The sequence below is a fragment of the Euleptes europaea genome, chromosome 9 (assembly GCF_029931775.1).
Source record: "Euleptes europaea isolate rEulEur1 chromosome 9, rEulEur1.hap1, whole genome shotgun sequence".
NCBI classification, from domain to species: Eukaryota; Metazoa; Chordata; class Lepidosauria; order Squamata; family Sphaerodactylidae; genus Euleptes; species Euleptes europaea.
In genome coordinates this window covers 83,579,234-83,596,180 of record NC_079320.1, presented here as the reverse complement: position 1 = coordinate 83,596,180, position 16,947 = coordinate 83,579,234, and the positions used below count along the sequence as shown (strand labels likewise).

Sequence of the window (16,947 nt, the reverse complement as noted above, 5' to 3'; positions counted from 1 at the left end):
TTGTCTGATTTTGTTTGGTCACAGCCAAATCCCCCAGGGCCACAGCACACAGGCCACAGAAGGCAACACAGAAACAGAAGGTGGGGTGACTTGAGAGCCAGTGGAGCTCCTACAGCCAGAAAAAGAGGCATGGCAGACAACTGGCCTGATTAAAGATCAGCAGGGCTTGGTGAGCACCCAGGCAGAGAGCATTCCTTGAACCACTCTTCAGAAAGAGAATCAAGCTTCCATAATACAGAGCCCCAAAGAATGCCTCAATCCCCACTTTCTCACTGAGGAACTGATTTCTTATAGGGACTGTCGTTTGGCTGGGATTCACTCCATCCATCCATCCATCCATCCATCCACCCACCCACCTGTCCATCCATCCATTTAGAGCGCTTGCCCTTCTGTCAATACTGGAAAACAAGGTAGTTTACATTGCAGCACACAGCTTAAAACAGGAGAATTTCAAATGGAAAGAAAACGAGCCCAAGCTACACTTCTGAATCTCTGCAGTACTGCTGGAGGACTGTGCAAAAGAAAGCTGGCAAAAGTTCTCACCCCAGTCCTCCAGTGGCCCTGCTACTACAGACAGTCTCTGTCATATACCATGTGGACACAGTTCCACCCTCCAAGCAGCTGCCAAGCAATGTCAGCAACAGATGTCACAGTTGTTGAAGTGGTTCAGGTATAGTTCTCATCCGATTTGCAATGCCTAGAAAACTTAATGCACTTCTCAATACCATATACAAGAACAAATCCACGTGCTCCATGGAAATAAGCAGGAGGAATGGTATGGCACTAACAATGACAACAATACCTTTTAAAAATCATATATATGTCACAATTTGACTTCACTATTGGCTCCTGCTGAACTTGTTCTCAAGTCATTACTAATACTGAAAAAATACAACCAGTGAATGGATTGTTTTCCTCAGGCTGGAACTATAGCAGACCAGTGCCAGGGAAAAACAGAGTTTCACTTACCTGTAACTGTTGTTCAGCTGGTGGATCTTCTATGCAGGCACGCATTGGGACTGTGCAGGCGCAGGCCAGCCACGGATAAGATTTGTCAGCTTCTAGCAAAATCTAAAAGAGAGTGCTCCCCCTCCCCTTGGGGCATGCAATCTCCCCGCCCACGGTCACATGACCCAAGGAGGAGGGAGCACTCTTCCCTCCAGTTCTCCAACCTACCTACCGCCACGGAACCAACCACTGGTCTAGCGGAGAGGTCCCACAGCGGGGAAGGAGGGAGGGATGTGTGCCTGCATAGGAGATCCACCAGATGAACAACAGTTACAGGTAAGTGAAACTCTGTTTTTTATCTGCGTGGCTTCTATGCAGTCCCACATTGGGAGAGTAGTGAGCTCGCTTACCAGGACGGTGGGTGTGGGACAGTCACCGAAATAAAGACTGCAATACGGCACATCCCACGGCTACATCTCTTGCCGAGTCCACATCCATAGCGTAGTGTTTCATAAACATAGAGGGCGTGGACCAGGTAGCAGCCTTACAGATGTCCCGGAGATCTATCTTAGAGGAGAAGGCGATGGAAGCCGCATACGCTCTGGTAGAATGCACTTTGATCATAGGAGGGCACTCCTGGTGAGCAAACTCATATGCCATCTTGATGGTTGACGTGATCCACCTCGAGAGGGTCTGAGGAGAAGCACGACGACCTTTGCGATGCCCGCCGAAGCAAACAAAAAGGTTGTCATCTTTATGGAAGTGTTGAGTCCTTTTAATGTAAAAAGGAAGGGCTCTGCGGACATCTAGGGAATGTAATGCCCTATCAGCATCGGAGGATGGGTGAAGGGAAAAAACGGGAAGGACAATGTCCTGTGTAAGGTGGAAGGCTGAAACGACCTTAGGTAAAAAGGAAATCTTAGGCTTCAATACTATATCCGGGTGGAACTTAGTATAAGGAGGGGAATGTGACAGTGCTGAGATGTCGCTCACCCTCCTTGCCGAGGTAATGGCGACTAAAAAGGCCGCCTTGAAGGATAATAGGGCTAACTCACAAGTGGCTAACGGCTCAAACGGAGGTCTCATAAGCTGTGAAAGGACTAAGGAGAGACTCCACTGAGGAACTGGTGGAGTGACAGGAGGGTACAAGTTACTGAGACCCTTCAAAAACTTTTTGGAAAGGGGGTGAGAAAAAACTGAAAAGGAGTCAATATCCGGGTGAAAAGCCGATATTGCGGCTAAATAAACTTTAATTGAAGAATTAGATAAACCATCATCTTTGAGAGATAGAAGGTAATCAAACACAACAGTGGGCAATTGATTGGTGAAACATTTATAATCTTAGCCCAATCAGAAAAATGTCTCCATTTAGCGTCGTAGGACTGCCGTGTGGAAGACTTTAACGAATGTAGCAGAACCTTAGCTACCCTGTCGGACCACTGCCCCGGGGTAACACCCTTCAGGACGCAAGCTGCAGGTCCGGTGGGGAGTGGGAGGAATTCCTCGGAAGAAGAATGTAATTCCCTTGTGCAAGTGACATGAGCACTGCAAACCACGACCTCCTGGGCCAAAACGGAGTGACACTGATGGCATCCGTCTTGTTGTGGTTCACCTTGGCTAGGGCCTTGTGAAGTAGAGCGAATGGGGGAAAGAGATAAAACAGAGCCCCGTTCCAAACTGCCTGAAAGGCATCTCCCATTGTACCCGGGCTGGCTCCCGCCCTCAAATAGAACCTAAGACACACTGAGTTGAGGTGTGTGGCAAAAAGGTCTATTTGCGGATACCCCCAATGGCGTAATATTTGGTGGAGACAATCGCTGCTCAGGGTGAGCTCGTGCGCTTGATTGGGAAGGCGACTTAGAGCATCTGCTAGTGTATTGCTCTTGCCCGCAATGTGAATCACTACGAGAGTAGCGCTGTGAGCTATGGCCCATTCCCAGATGTCACTGGTTTCCTTGGAGAGCGAAACGGACCCTGTGCCGCCCTGCTTGTTTATATAGAACTGGGCGGTGGAGCTGTCTGTGGCGATCTGAATGTGCTGTCCGTCCAGGTGCCCTGTGAATGAAGACAGAGCAAGACGGATAGCACGCAGCTCCAACAAATTGATGTGCAAGCGGGATTCTAGGGAAGACCAAGTACCCTGGGCTGTAAGGTCACCACAATGAGCTCCCCAGCCTGACAGAGAAGCGCCTGTGAACAGGTACCTCTGAGGAGAAGGGCAATGAAAGGGGACGCCTGAGAGGATGTTGGCATCGTGTGCCCACCGTTGCAAGGAAGAAATAACATATCTAGGGATGGAAAGGCGTTAGTATTGGGGATCAACATTGAGCCTGAACACCCGGAGGAACCAGTTTTGGAGCGGGCGCATACGGAGCCTCGCAAACTCCACCACGGTTGTAGTAGAGGCCATGAGGCCTAACAATTTCTGTATATGATGGACCATTTGAAACTGTTTTTTTGTGAATTTAGCCACCATCTTTTGGATGGCGCGAGCCCTCTGTACAGGGAGGAAGGCTCTGGCTTGGACAGCATCCAACTGTGCCCCAATGAAGGTTTGTATTTGCTAAGGTACAAGCTTAGACTTGGAAAAATTAACCAAAAGACCCAGATTGTTAAGGACTGAGAGGATTAAGTCCACCTGTGTGGCCATTTCCGATTGTGAAGGACCCACTACCAACCAATCATCAAGATAGGGAAATATTACGCAACCCTTCAGAGCAAGGTGGGCTACCACCACTGCGAGGCACTTCGTAAATGTCCTGGGGGCTGTGGACAACCCGAAGGGCAACACATTGTACTGGTAACATTTTCCATTGCATTCAAACCTTAGGTATTGGCGACATTCAGTATGAATTGTGATGTGGAAATAAGCGTCGCGGAGATCTAACACTACAAACCACATATGTTTATCCAGGAGGGGAAGCACTTCTGGGAGCATGAGCATATGGAATGTCCTGGTCTTAATAAAGGCGTTAAGGTCCTGGAGATCCAGGATAGGGCGCTTCCCCCCTTTTTTATCCACAAGAAAAAAGCAAGAGTAAAACCCGCGATTTTGGTCCGCAGGTGCAACTCTGAAATGGCTCCCTTAGACAGAAGAGTGGCGACCTCCTGTACGAGTAGGTCTGGGGCCGGCGAAAAGGAGCAGCCCGTGGGCCTGTATGGAGGTAACATATCAAATTCTATGAAGTAACCAACATTTATTATTTTGAGAATCCAAACATCAGTCGTAATAGCAGACCATGAATGGTAGAAAGCCGACAGGCGATCAAAAAAACAAGCAGACACGTCTAGTCATGCCTGCTTCGGTTTGTTGAAATGACCAGGAGACCCTCTGGGGCCTTTACGGACTCTTGGTTTGAGTGGAAACTTCCTGTCCTGCTGCGGGCGGGGAAAGGACGGGCGAAGGGACGGGCGCGGTGGCAGCAGCTCCGGAGGGAGGAGGGGGCCGGGTCCAGGACCCTGACGGGCTGGATCCGGCCCACGGGCCGTAGTTTGAGGACCCCTGGTTTAGATGATGACTGGTGTTGTTGAACGGCTGGGGTACGTGAGCGGGATGAACGGCTATGACCGGAAGAAGACTGTCTAGATCAGGGGTGGGGAACCTCAGGCCCGGGGGCCGAGGACATTTTTGTGGCCCTCGGGAGCTCCGGGAACCCTGCCGCGGAGGCGGGGTGCAGGGTGGCCCTCCCTGAGGGTGTTCCTGGGGCCACGGCTTACAGAGCCCTTGTAGCGCCCTTTGGACTTCCTCTCACCGACTGTCGGTTGTTGGTCAGCGAGAGGGGAGGGAGAGGGACACTTCCCCCAAGGCTGCCCCCTACAGCTGTGGCGTGCAGGAACGCTGCGGCACATTGTAAGCCCCTCTCGCTGCCTGTTGACTGTTGAGAAGTAGGGGGGGGGAAGAGGCCGGCAGCTCCCGGCGGCAGAGCATGCATGCGGGAGCCGATTTGGCTGGGGGGGGCTTTTATGGACTCTGGGGGGGGGAGTGCATGGAGACTGGGGCCCGGTTGCTTGGTGCTCTGTGTGCCGCCAGGTGTGTGTGTGTGGGCGGGGGAGGTGGGGTGGCTGGGGCCTGGTCGCGCAGGCCGGCATGCGCGGGTGTGTGTGTGTGGGGGGGGGAGGCTTTTCTCTCTTTTCTTCCTCTTTTTCTGTCACTCTTTCTCCTTTCTCTCCCTCTTTTCCTCCCTCTTTTTCTGTCTCTTTGTCTACCTCCGTCCTTTTTTTTCTTTCCCTCCGTCCATCCTTTTCTTTCTTTCTCCCCTTCTCTCCATTTCTTTCTCCCTCCCTCTTCCTCTGTTTTCCTTCCTCCCTTGCCAATCGACTGTGGGCTGCGCCTCGTTTTCTGGGGCCCACCGCTGGCTGCCCTCCCACCTGGGAGGGGGGAGGGGGGCGCCCTGCAGGCCTTCTCTGGCTGGCCTCCCCTGGGGTTGCCAACCTCCAGGTGGTGGCTGGAGACCTGGCAACCCTAGCCTCTCCCCACCACCGGGAGATCTACACCTGGTGTGGCCCCCGAAAGATGTTATAAATGTGCGAATGGCCCTTGGCAGGAAAAAGGTTCCCCACCCCTGGTCTAGATGAAGACCGATGAGAGTGGGAGCGGCGAGAAATGGATCGGCACTGATGACTGGATTGGCCCTGACGGCTCCGATGGGACGAACGGCTCCGATGACGGGATTGATTCCGACGATGGGATCAACTCCGACGAGAAGAAGACCAGTGTCTGCAGGAAGCAGATCGACTCCGACGATCGGCTCGATGTCGAGAAGATCGACGTCGAGAAGAAGATCGACTCCGACGAGATCCGGACGAAGCCGGGGATCGAGACTGGCGCCAAGAAGTCGATCGACGCCAAGGCCGTTGGCTGGGCTCGAGATGGGACAAACCCTTCGGAGACTCCGCTTGGTTCCTTTCAACCTAATGTTGGGAGTCTTGATGAGCACTCACAGGAGGGGGTGGTTGATCGGCACCGACCTGGAGCTCTGTAGGTTCTGCCCGAGGCCCTTTATCATTAGGCCGTGGGGACTTGTTAAGCACCGGAGGCACATCTTTATAGAGGTGAAGGAGGTGCTGTTTGAACTCAGCCGAGTCTTCCTGGGCCCTGCTCGGACACGGAACCGAGGGGGTAGCCAGGGAATGAGGAGGCGAATCCTCGATGGTAATGGGCTGCTGTGCAGCTTCGTTGGGAGCTTGCGACTCAGACGGACGAGGCGAGCGAGGCGACTTGGCTTGGGATCGGCGTCGAGGGGATGCCGAAGGCGATCGGCGTAGAAGGGACTTCGGCGACCTCGAAGGTGATCGACGCCGAGGCGATTCGGAGCGGGAAGCATGGTGCGATGAACCGCAGCCGCGGCCATCTTGCGAAACCGGAGCAATAAACTTTGCTGGCCGAATAACAACGGAGGAAGGCTTCTTAGAAGGGCCAACTTTTTTGGACTTTTTTGTAGTGGGTCCCACATCGAGTTGGGACTTACCGGTTGAAGTATCCGGTTCAGCAGAACGACCTCGTGGGTGAAGCGACTCTTTGTAAAGATGAGAAAGTAACCGAGTCGACCGAACCCTCAAGGCCTTGCTGGTGAGTTTGGAACAACTTTTACAAGCTGCCGGAATGTGGCCTTCCCCCAGACAAAGGAGGCATTCAGTGTGGGTATCATTCTTTGCCATTTTAGTACCACACACAGTGCATTTCTTGAAAAGTGGAGCTTTTTTGGGCTCCATGGCTAGAGAGAGGTGCTGACACGTTCTCTCTCCGTGGCAGCAGAAAGAGAACTGGAGGGAAGAGTGCTCCCTCCTCCTTGGGTCATGTGACCGTGGGCGGGGAGATTGCATGCCCCGAGGGGGAGCACTCTCTTTTAGATTTTGCTAGAACCTGACAAATCTTATCCGTGGCTGGCCTGCGCAGAAGCCACGCAGATGAACAAGGGTTATACCTGAAGACCAGGGGAAATGGTGGGGCGAGATGGAAGGGAGTTCTCCCCCCCCATCACCGACAACATACCTCTCCTCTGACAATTTTCCACTAGCCAAGGATCCTATGGAGATCGTATGCCGGGGGGTGGGTGGGGTGTGTCTGACCCGGAATGCCACATTCTTACCTCAGCTGGGGAAAAACAGATTTAAATACTGCCAAGTTTTTTATCTGCAGCTCTCCAATTCTTATTCTGTAATTCCAATGGGAGATATAGAAGGTGATCATGAAAGACTATTGCTACTGCCTATGGATTTTAAACACTCCGTGAATGGCACCTTCTGCTAAAATTGTGATTGTATAGTATAATTTCAGTTTAAAACCTGTTTGGCATATTTTAAGACTTTAGCTAATTTGCCACAGTGCATTTGCTTCACAATATTCTGTGCCTGCAGGCAATTTGCATTTTAAACCTCACCAGGCCTAAACTGCAGCATGTAAAAAATAACAGTAGCTGAATGAAACTCGAGGACCAAAATGCAACAGGGGTGAATGCATTGTGGAACCTGGAAAACATTACAGCGACAGCCATTCAAAACCCACAGAAAGAGCTCCGAGAGGCAAAGGTGGGTCTGGCAGGGCACTGCAGCCCGGAGAATTTGCCACTCCTCTGTAGCCCTCTACAAATGCAGTGTTTAATTATGGCTGCTTTTTCTTCCTGAACTGTCTGGATATCAGAACAACTAAGCTAGGGGTAAGGGTGCTCTGAAGTGGCTTTGCAAGGTGTGGCTTCACCAGGTGCACCACAACACGGGGCAGGGAGCTGCCTTAGCTCTCTACTCACGGGACTCAGGTCAGCCCCTGTCGGCTATTGTGGAGGCCTTAGAAACTCAGAAGGCCTTACTACTATGATCCCCTTTCTGCCACTAGAAGAAGAGTTGGCTTTTATACCCCGCTTTTGTCTACCTTTAAGGAGTCTCAAAGCGGCTTACAATCGCCTTTCCTTTCCCTCCCCACAACAGACACCTTGTCAGGTAAGTAGGGCTGAGAGAGTTCAGAGAGAACTGTGACTAGCCCAAGGTCACCCAGCAGGCTTCATGTGGAGGAGTGGGGAGTCGAACCCAGTTCCTCCAGATTAGAGTCCGCCACTCTTAATCACGCTGGCTCTCCCTACTTAGGAGGGGGGAAGCAGTGTTTGTAATGACTGGGTCCCTTGTGAGGACAGAGTGGCAGCTTCTCCTCACATTGGTTGGCCACCTGGGGGGGGGGGAGGAAGGTGTTCCTGCACCCCCAGTCATTTGCCTGCCTAAGGAGGCAAGGAGGAGGGCGAACCCTTCCAATGGCCAAGCTCCCTGGCTGCAATCCTCAGGGATACTCTCCTTCCGCAATACCTTCCTTGTGGAGGGGATAACCTCCCTCCACAATCCCGAATGAAAATGTATAGGAGCAGCGTACGTGGGGAAAGCAGAGGGGTGAGCAAGACAGGGCCCAGGAAAAGCCTCACTTAGAAATGAGGGACTAGAATTCCTATGAGTATTTGACAGGGGAAAGGGAAAGAGGAAAGGGAGCTGGGGTGGTCCCCCTGTGACCCCTCACCTCATCTATTGCCCCTCTCTCTATTGTCTCCCATGTCAAATTGTAGATGCTGAGCCTCTCAGGGCAGGGACCTGTTTTCTTATTTGTCATTGTATAAGCACCAGGAATACTGAAGGCACTGTGTAAATACAGGCAGACCTCGGAGTTATTGCGGGTTTGGTTCCAGACCACCGCAATAAAGCAAATATCCCAATAAAGTGAGTCACTCAAATTTTTTGGTTTTCCAGAGCATATAAAAGTTATGCTTACACTATACTGTAGTCTATTAGTGCAATAGCATTATGCCTAAAAAACCAATATACATACCTTAATTAAAATACTTTATTGCTAAAAATGTGACACAGAGACATGAACTGAGCACATGCTGTTGGAAAAAGATCATCAATATACTTGCTCGACACAGGGTTGTTACAAATCTCCCATTTATTAAAAAACGCAATATCTGCGAAGCGCAATAAAGTGCAGCACAATAAAATGAGGTATCCCTGTACATAAAGGCCATTTATGCAGGGCTGTTTCCCTGTCACTCCACTGACTGTTTCGGGTCTTCCTTTTGATTATGCATGCATTTTGCAGCTGTCAGAGGTTGCCTCACTCTCCCCACGCGTTTCTGGGCGTTTTGCCCGTGTCTTCCAGATGCTGTTTTAGCCAGAATCCAGAAAATGCAGGCAAAATGTGCGGAAACGCACAGGAAGCATGAGGTGATGTCTGACAGTCAGGAAAGGCATGCTTAATCAAAAGGAAGCCCCGAAGCAGTCAGTGGAGTGACAGGGAAACAGCCCTGCATAAATGGCCAGTGACAATAGGTGGAAAAAAATAGTAGATTGGCAAGCAGGAAGAAGCACAAGACTGACGTGAAATAAATCAGCCACCTTGATTAGTCAACATGTCTCCAAGCTCTATTAAGTGGTTCTACCTGGCTGCAAAAGACCTGAGAAGAAAGAAAGAGCCTTTTTCAAGTTTCAATCCAGTAAAACTGAATTCCAGAAAACCAGCTTTGTGAAACAAACAAAAATTCTAGTGCCGGCAGTGGCCAAGCTCACAGTCTTTAGGCTAAGGAAAGATGTGTCAAGGCAGTGACAGTAACCTTTTCAAAAATTACTCACAGTAACCTTACCCTGAGGTAGTTGAGGGTGAAGTTAGTCAGACCCATACGAGTTATATTTTTGGACAGCTGCTCCAGCACCTGGGGGTCTTGTGCCTGAACCCAAAAACAAATACATGCTTACATTCTCGCAAGAGAAAAAAATAAATAATAACATAGTAATTCAAAGGGTTTAGAAATTAAGCATTTTTTTATTCCACCATTTACAAACTTACTGCCTGTTTATAAAAAGCATCAAAAATCTTCCCCTTATTTCTTCCCCTTAATCTTCTCATTATTTGTGGGAAGGGCAAATGAACACCTCCTTCATTCCTACCACTGAATCAATAATGATAATATTAAGTATTTTATGGCAGTCCAGAATGTTTTTACAACAATCTCCATATTTATTTATTTAAAACATTTTTAAGCCACCTTTCCACCCAATTCAGGGTTCTTAAGGCATCAAACATTAAATCATTTCCAGCATTAAAGAGCATTTAAAATACAAAGATATATAAAATATTTAAAACAATTAAATAAAACATGTGAACACATAAAAACACATCAAAAAAAGGAGGAGTGCTAATAAGAGTTACTGAGAACACCAAACCAAACCAAACCAGAGTGAGAAAGGCAAATCTTCCTGGGAAGGACTGGTGCCACGACCTAGAAGGCCCTTTCTCAGACTGCCACCACTGTCTAGTTTCAGATGGTGGGAGCACCTGAAGCAGGGCCTCTGAAGATGAACACAGGGATTGGACAGATTCATGTGGGAATACGGTAGGTGGCTCTTTGGGTAAGCCGGTCCTAAGCTGTATAGGTCATTCCCAGCATCTTGAATTGGGCCTACAAGCAAACTGGGAACCAGTATAGATAGCAAAAGGCTGGTGCGATACAGTCTCTATGACCCACTCCAGTCAACATCCTGGCAGTGGCATTCTGTACTAGAGTTCTGGCCACAGCTTCCGGACAGTCTTCAAGGGCAGCCCCACATAAAGTGTATTGCAGCAATATAATCTAGATGTTACCAGGGCATGCACCACAGTAGCAAGATGTTTCCTGCCCAGGAATGACTGAAGCTGGTGAAAGGAATCCCTGGCCACTGCTGCCACCTGTTCATCCTTACTAAAGAGTGAAGACTAGAGCAGAGAGACATTGGCCTGTTGGGCAGGCCATTCCTGAAAGGGGGGGTAGATGCGCGGCAGCCAGGAAAGGTGCAGCCTCCACAGAGGTTTCCTGGCTGCCACAGAGGAAATAAAATAATTTAAAATGTAAAATGGGGAAAATGCCCCCATAAAAAACAGTGAGGCTATGCCACCAAAAATGCCTAAAGGCAGCTCTGCCCCATACAACCCCCCCCCCCCAGGTTCCCACTTCTGGGATTTCGCTCCCGGTGTGTCTGCATTGTCAGCAGAGCGCCACACAGTGGCGTGGCTTCCTATGCCTGCGTAAGTGCCCCTTATCCTGAGATAAATGGGCACTTATGTCAGCGTGGGGTCACACTGGCTCCTATGCCGATTCACTACCCCCCCTTCCAGACTGCACTCTAAGGCCACCTACTGAGTTCTTGCCACAAGCATGATTTGAACTGAGGAGTTTATACCCAAGCATCCTTGAATGTTACCTGAGTAATGCCTAAACAGTACCAGCATAACACTTTGGCTTATGATACTGTATAACCCAAAGATTTACTGCTGGAGAAGCTTATCTTGGGTTTGCAATTCTTAGGTTCAAAATGTTCCGTAATTAAAAAACGAACAAAACAAAACAAACCATAACCATCAGTGAAACTCCTTAGGATTACTTACATGCATGGCTAAAATACTGCGAGGGACTAACTCTCTGTATTGTCTAATGGTAAAGTGCCACGTTTTTATTCTCATAAGGTCGTCAAAAGTAAATTCCAAGATAAGACGTCCTTCTGTGCACACCTAGAATAAAGGGGGGGGGGAGAGAGAAAAATAAACATCTCTGAGATAAATTGGGGGGGGGGAACCCAGCTGAAAAAATTGCAGACAGCATTTTATGTTCAGCTTTACTAAAGCAATTCCCCCCACCCACCCACCCGGGAAGAAAAAAGAAATAAAGCAATTCAGTAGAGAATAGTTGATCAGGCTGTAGATTGTACAGCATTATGGGCTTATATGTGATAAATCTTATTTATCACATCTTTTTTGTTTCCCTCTGAAATAGCTAATTAATGACAATAAGCCTTTCTCTTTGCAGTTGTGTATACACAATACCCCAACTGCTCAACTGGAGACTCCCATATTCTTCATGTAAGATCTTCTTGGGCATAGAACTGATCTGGCTATTAAGATAAAGTCTCATCTAGTAACTAGTGATCTTATAACTACTATCCAATTTCACATAGGGTAGGACCCAGCCAGCTGTCCCACACAATCTCACTTAATTCCCCCACTTACTATAGACCCAATCACACATGGCTTTGGTTCATGCATATCCCATGATCCCCAGCATAGAACCTTTGATGGTCCAAGGGGACCTCCTCCTCCTGTTCTCTCTAATGGAAGAGCTGGTTGGATCATTTTAACCATCCCCTTTTTCCTGTTCTTTGCTTCCTCTGGTTTACCTTCCATTTCTTGCTGTTCTTTCAGCTCCCTCGGCTGCTTGGAGATTACCTGCCTCTCTTTTCTGAAAGGAAAGCTTAAGCCAGCTCGCAAATGGGAGAAGAACCAACAGAAAGGACCTTGCTGTATCCTTGATGCAGAGGAATTTTGAGAGCATGGGGCTAGGTGACATTATATAACACGGGTCACCAACCTTTAAAAAATATTAGAGCAACTTGTGTATAATGAAAGATATCCTGAGGTACTTCCCCTTCACTCCTAGCATATTGCCAAGTTTTGTTCTATCTTAGAACATAGAGTGTGTGGGGAAGGGATGCAGTCACAGTGTTTGGTCAAGTCACAGCTGACTTATGGAGACCCCATAGGGTTTTCAAGGCAAGAGACGTTTGGAGGTGGTTTGCCATTGCCTGCCTCTGCATGGGCTGAGAGAATTCGGAGAGAAGTGTGACTGGCCCAAGGTCACCCAGCAGGCTTCATGTGGAGGAGTGGGGAATCAAACCCGTTTCACCACATTAGAGTCCACCGCTCTTAATTACTATACCATGCTGGCTCTCCTAGAACATGCAGTAGCACAGAGAAAAATCCTATGAAATAAATGCCTTTTAAATAGAGCAGGTCTTTAGTTTTCCTCGGTCTTTTACAGAATACAGAAGCTTCTGTGCAGCCCCCAATGAACTACCAGTAGCTTACCCATTGGAGACACAATTCTAGAAGGATCCTTCACAGCTGAAGACAACGAGAGGAATAACTATAGTAAGGACTTTGGGGGGCATCTTATTTTCTCCTACCCCACTATGTTCCTCCACTGTAAGTTTCCATGGCCTCTCCCTTTTTTCCTGCCCCCTTCTCTCCTTCCCTCTCACCAGCCAACCTATTTTTATCCACCACCACCCCCATCTTCAGGTCTCTCTCCTTTTTTCCCTCTGGCAGCCTGTCCCTGGGAAAACTCTGCCTGAGTTGTGTAGTTGCTAGGCCGGGTCCAGTTGTGTAGTGGTGGCAAGGTCCAGCTGCACAGTGAAGAACCTGCAAGGATTTTTGGAGGGGGGCTCACTTTCCTCTGTATCCCCTCCCTACACAATTTCGTCTTTTCCTTCTCCTGGAAACCACATATCCTTTCCCCCTTTCCTGCTTCCTTCTCCATTCCACCCAGCAAGCAACCTACCTTTTATCTTCCTCCCCATCTTTAGGTATATTTATTATTTATTTACTTTATTTACCTACTACCCCACTTTTCTTTATAATGGGGACTCAAAGCACTTTACATTATTCTCCTATCTTCCATTTTATCCTCACCGAGTTTTTGTAGATTAGTCAGCCTGTGAGCTTCCATGGCAGAGTGGGGATTCAAACCTTGGCCTTCCAGATCCTAGTCTGAAATCAGGGGCGTAGACTTCCCAATTTCCTGGGGGGGGAGGCAGAGCCATTGCTATGACATCAAAGGGAGGGGTCAGTGACATCACAGGGAGGGGCTTCCTTTGCCACTATCTATGGAGGCAGGGCCACGGGGGGGGGGTTACGGAGGGGCTCGGGGCTTCCCAGAAATTTAGGAGGGCTTCCCAGAAATTTAGGGAGGCTTCAACAAATGATCTTCAGACAGCTGAAATACAACTGTAACTTTTAATTAAGAATGCAAACTGTTTCTTTATTTACATTTTTAAAATTACAGTACAATCAAATATTATCCTAATCCCGTTACCCCTTCTGCTGCTCCCACAAGCATCCTCTCCAGCCATATTCCACTTATCCTTCCCAATTTCCCTTCACCTCCCCACCCCAATAGTTGGCATGTGTTGGTATAATTAGTGGTAAACCTATAAAGATTGCATCATCTAGGAACAACCCACTCGTTAAGATGTAGCAATTCAAAATACTCTGTACTTAAATGACACCTAAGAATGGCCATGCTGGATCAGACCGAGGCCCATCAAGTCCAGCAGTCTGTTCACACAGAGGCCAACCAGGTGACTCTAGGATGCCCACAAACAAGACAACTGCAGTAGCATTGTCCTGCCTGTGTTCCAAAGACCTAATGTAACAGGCCTGCTCCTCTGATCCTGGAGAGAATAGGGATGCATCATGACTAGTATCCATTTTTACTAGTAGCCATGGATAGCCCTCTCCTCCATGAACATGCCCACTCCCCTCTTAAAGCCTTCCAAGTTGGCAGCCATCACCACATTCTGGGGCAGGGAGTTTCACAATTTAGCTATGTGTTGTGTGAAGAACTACTTCCTTTTATTTGTTTTGGATCTCTCATCCTCCAGCTTCAGCAGATGACCCCACCTTCTAGTATTATGAGAGAGGGAGAAAAGCTTCTCCCTGTCCACTCTCTCCATACCATGCTAATTTTATAAACCTCTATCATGTCTCCCCTTAACCGCCTTCTTTCCAAGCTAAACAGACCTAAGCGTTTTAACCGTTCCTCATAGGGCATTTGCTGTAATCCCCTGATCATTTTGGTTGCTCTTTTCTGCACCTTCTCAAGCTCTGCAATATCCTTTTTAGGTGTGGTGACCAGAACTGTACACAGTATTCCAAGTGTGGTCTCACCATAGATTTGTACAAGGGCAGCATAATAGCAGCAGTTTTATTTTCTATTCTTTGTCTAATTATGGCCAGCATGGAATTGGCCTTTTTCACAGCAGCTGCACACTGGGTTGACATCATCATTGTGCAATCCACTACAACCCCAAGATCTCTTGCTTGGTCTCTCGCTGCCAGCTCAGATCCCGTCAGTGCATATGTGAAGTTGGGATTTTTTGCCCCAATATGCATCACTTTTATTTGCCATTTTAATGCCCATTCTTTCAGTTTGTACAGATCCTTCACAGTCTGATTTTAACCACCCTAAATAATTAGGGTGTTTTAACCACCCTAAATAATTTGGTGTCATCTGCAAACATGGCCACCTCACTGTCCACCCCCAACTCCAGGTCATTGATGAACAGGTTGAAAAGCACCGGTCCCAACACAGATCCCTGAGGGACCCCACTGCTCACATCCCTCCATTGTGACAACTGACCATTTATTCCTACTTGCTGCTTCCTATTTTTCAACCAGCTCTCAATCTATAAGAAGACTTGTCCTCTTATCCCATGACTATGAAGTTTGCTTTGCAGTCTTTGCTTAGTAGACTTTTCGAAAGCCTTTTGGAAATCCAAATACACAATGTCCACAGGCTCCTTTCTGTCCACATGCTTATTGTCACTTTCAAAAAATTCTAAAAGGTTAGTGAGACAGAACCTACCTTTACAGAAGCCATGTTGGGTTTTGCTCAGCAGGGCTTGCCCTTGCATCTGCTTGACAATTCTGTCTTTAATAATGCTTTCCATTAATTTACCCGGAACAGACATTAAGCTAACTGGCTTGTAATTTAATGGGTCCCCACTGGAACCTTTTTTATAAATGGGTATTACATTGGCCATTCTCCAGTCCTCTGGTACAGAGGCTGATCTAAGGGACACATTACATATCATTGTTAGGAGTTCAGCAATTTTCCATTTGAGTTCTTGAAGAACTCTAGGGTGAATATCATCCGGTCCCTGTAACTTGTTAGTTTGCAGTTTGTCTAGACGTTCTAGGACTTCCTGCCTTGTTATCACTATTTGCCCCAGTTTCTCATTCTCACCTCCCCAAAATCTCTACTAAGAAGAAGGTTTTAAGAGGGGAGTGGACATGTTCATGGAGGATAGGGCTATCCATGGCTACTAGTCAAAATGAATACTAGTCATGATGCATACCTACTCTCTCTAGTATCAGAAGAGCATGCCTACTATATTAAGTGCTGCTGAACACAGGCAGGACAATACTGCTGCAGCCGTCTTGTTTGTGGGCTTTGTAGAGGCACCTGGTTGGCCACAGTGTGAACAGACTGCTGGACTTGATGGCCCTTGGTCTGATCAAGCAGGACTTTTCTTATGTTCTTATGATACATGTTCAAAGAACTGAATCAGCTCCCTATAATTTGAATCCACTAATTGTAGGGAAGCTTCTCTAATATCCACCTAGTGGGGCAAAAGTGTCTCAGAGTTAAGTTCCCTGCCTGCTGAAAATGTTTAAACATTTTTGGCCCATTAAACCCAAACCCAAAATTTAATTTTTTCTTTTGCATGACCCTATTCACAACATGTGCAAAACAATGAACATATAGTGCTCTTGGCTCCTCATGCTTTACAAGAGCCTGTGCACATGAACATATTATTCAGCCTTATACTGAATCAGACCATGGGTCCATCGAAGTCAGTATTGTTTACTCAGACTGGCAGCGCCTCTCCAGGGTCTCGGGCAGAGGTCTTTAACATCACCTACTTGCCTTGTCCCTTTAACTGGAGAGGCTGGGGATTGAACCTGGGACCTTCTGCATGCCAAGCTGATGCTCTACCACTGAGCCACGGCCCCTCCCCATTGTAGTGTACAGTACAATGCCCTAACAGGCAAAGTACCTTACTGATGCTAAAATGTCAGCAGTGCCTTTCTCAATATACACACAAATGCATACTAGCAAACTGGAACAAAGCCCCAAAGAATAATGGAAATTGTAATATGCTACAAAAGGAAGGTGGGACAGGACTATGCTTCTGCTCCCATTGTAACTGAGCCCCTCATGTGGGCACTGGTTCGGGGGAGGGTCGAGCCCCTCAGCCCCCCTATAGTTTATGCCTATGTCTGAAATTGCAACCACTACACCACATTGCCTTTCATGAGGTGGCTGTTGTTCAACAGTAGCAAGCAGCCAGCCTTCAATGAATCATGCAAGTCACATGGTTGCAAGTCGCCCAGTGGTTGCTGGCTGGCAGGCCAGGCTCTGAGTAGTCTTCCCTCAA

At 48.1% G+C, this 16,947-nt stretch overlaps 1 protein-coding gene across 5 annotated transcripts in view; it reads right to left on the bottom strand.

Annotated features, from left to right (window-relative positions):
• Positions 1-16,947, bottom strand: part of LDB2 (LIM domain binding 2) — a 334,225-nt gene that overhangs the window by 46,940 nt on the left and 270,338 nt on the right. For all 5 annotated transcript variants that reach the window (XM_056855338.1, XM_056855339.1, XM_056855340.1 and 2 more), the window contains exons 4-5: positions 11,342-11,464; positions 9,564-9,647 (exon numbers count right to left, since the gene is read on the bottom strand). In XM_056855338.1, the coding sequence (XP_056711316.1) occupies positions 9,564-9,647; positions 11,342-11,464 (207 nt within the window). The remainder of the gene's footprint in view (positions 1-9,563; positions 9,648-11,341; positions 11,465-16,947) is intronic.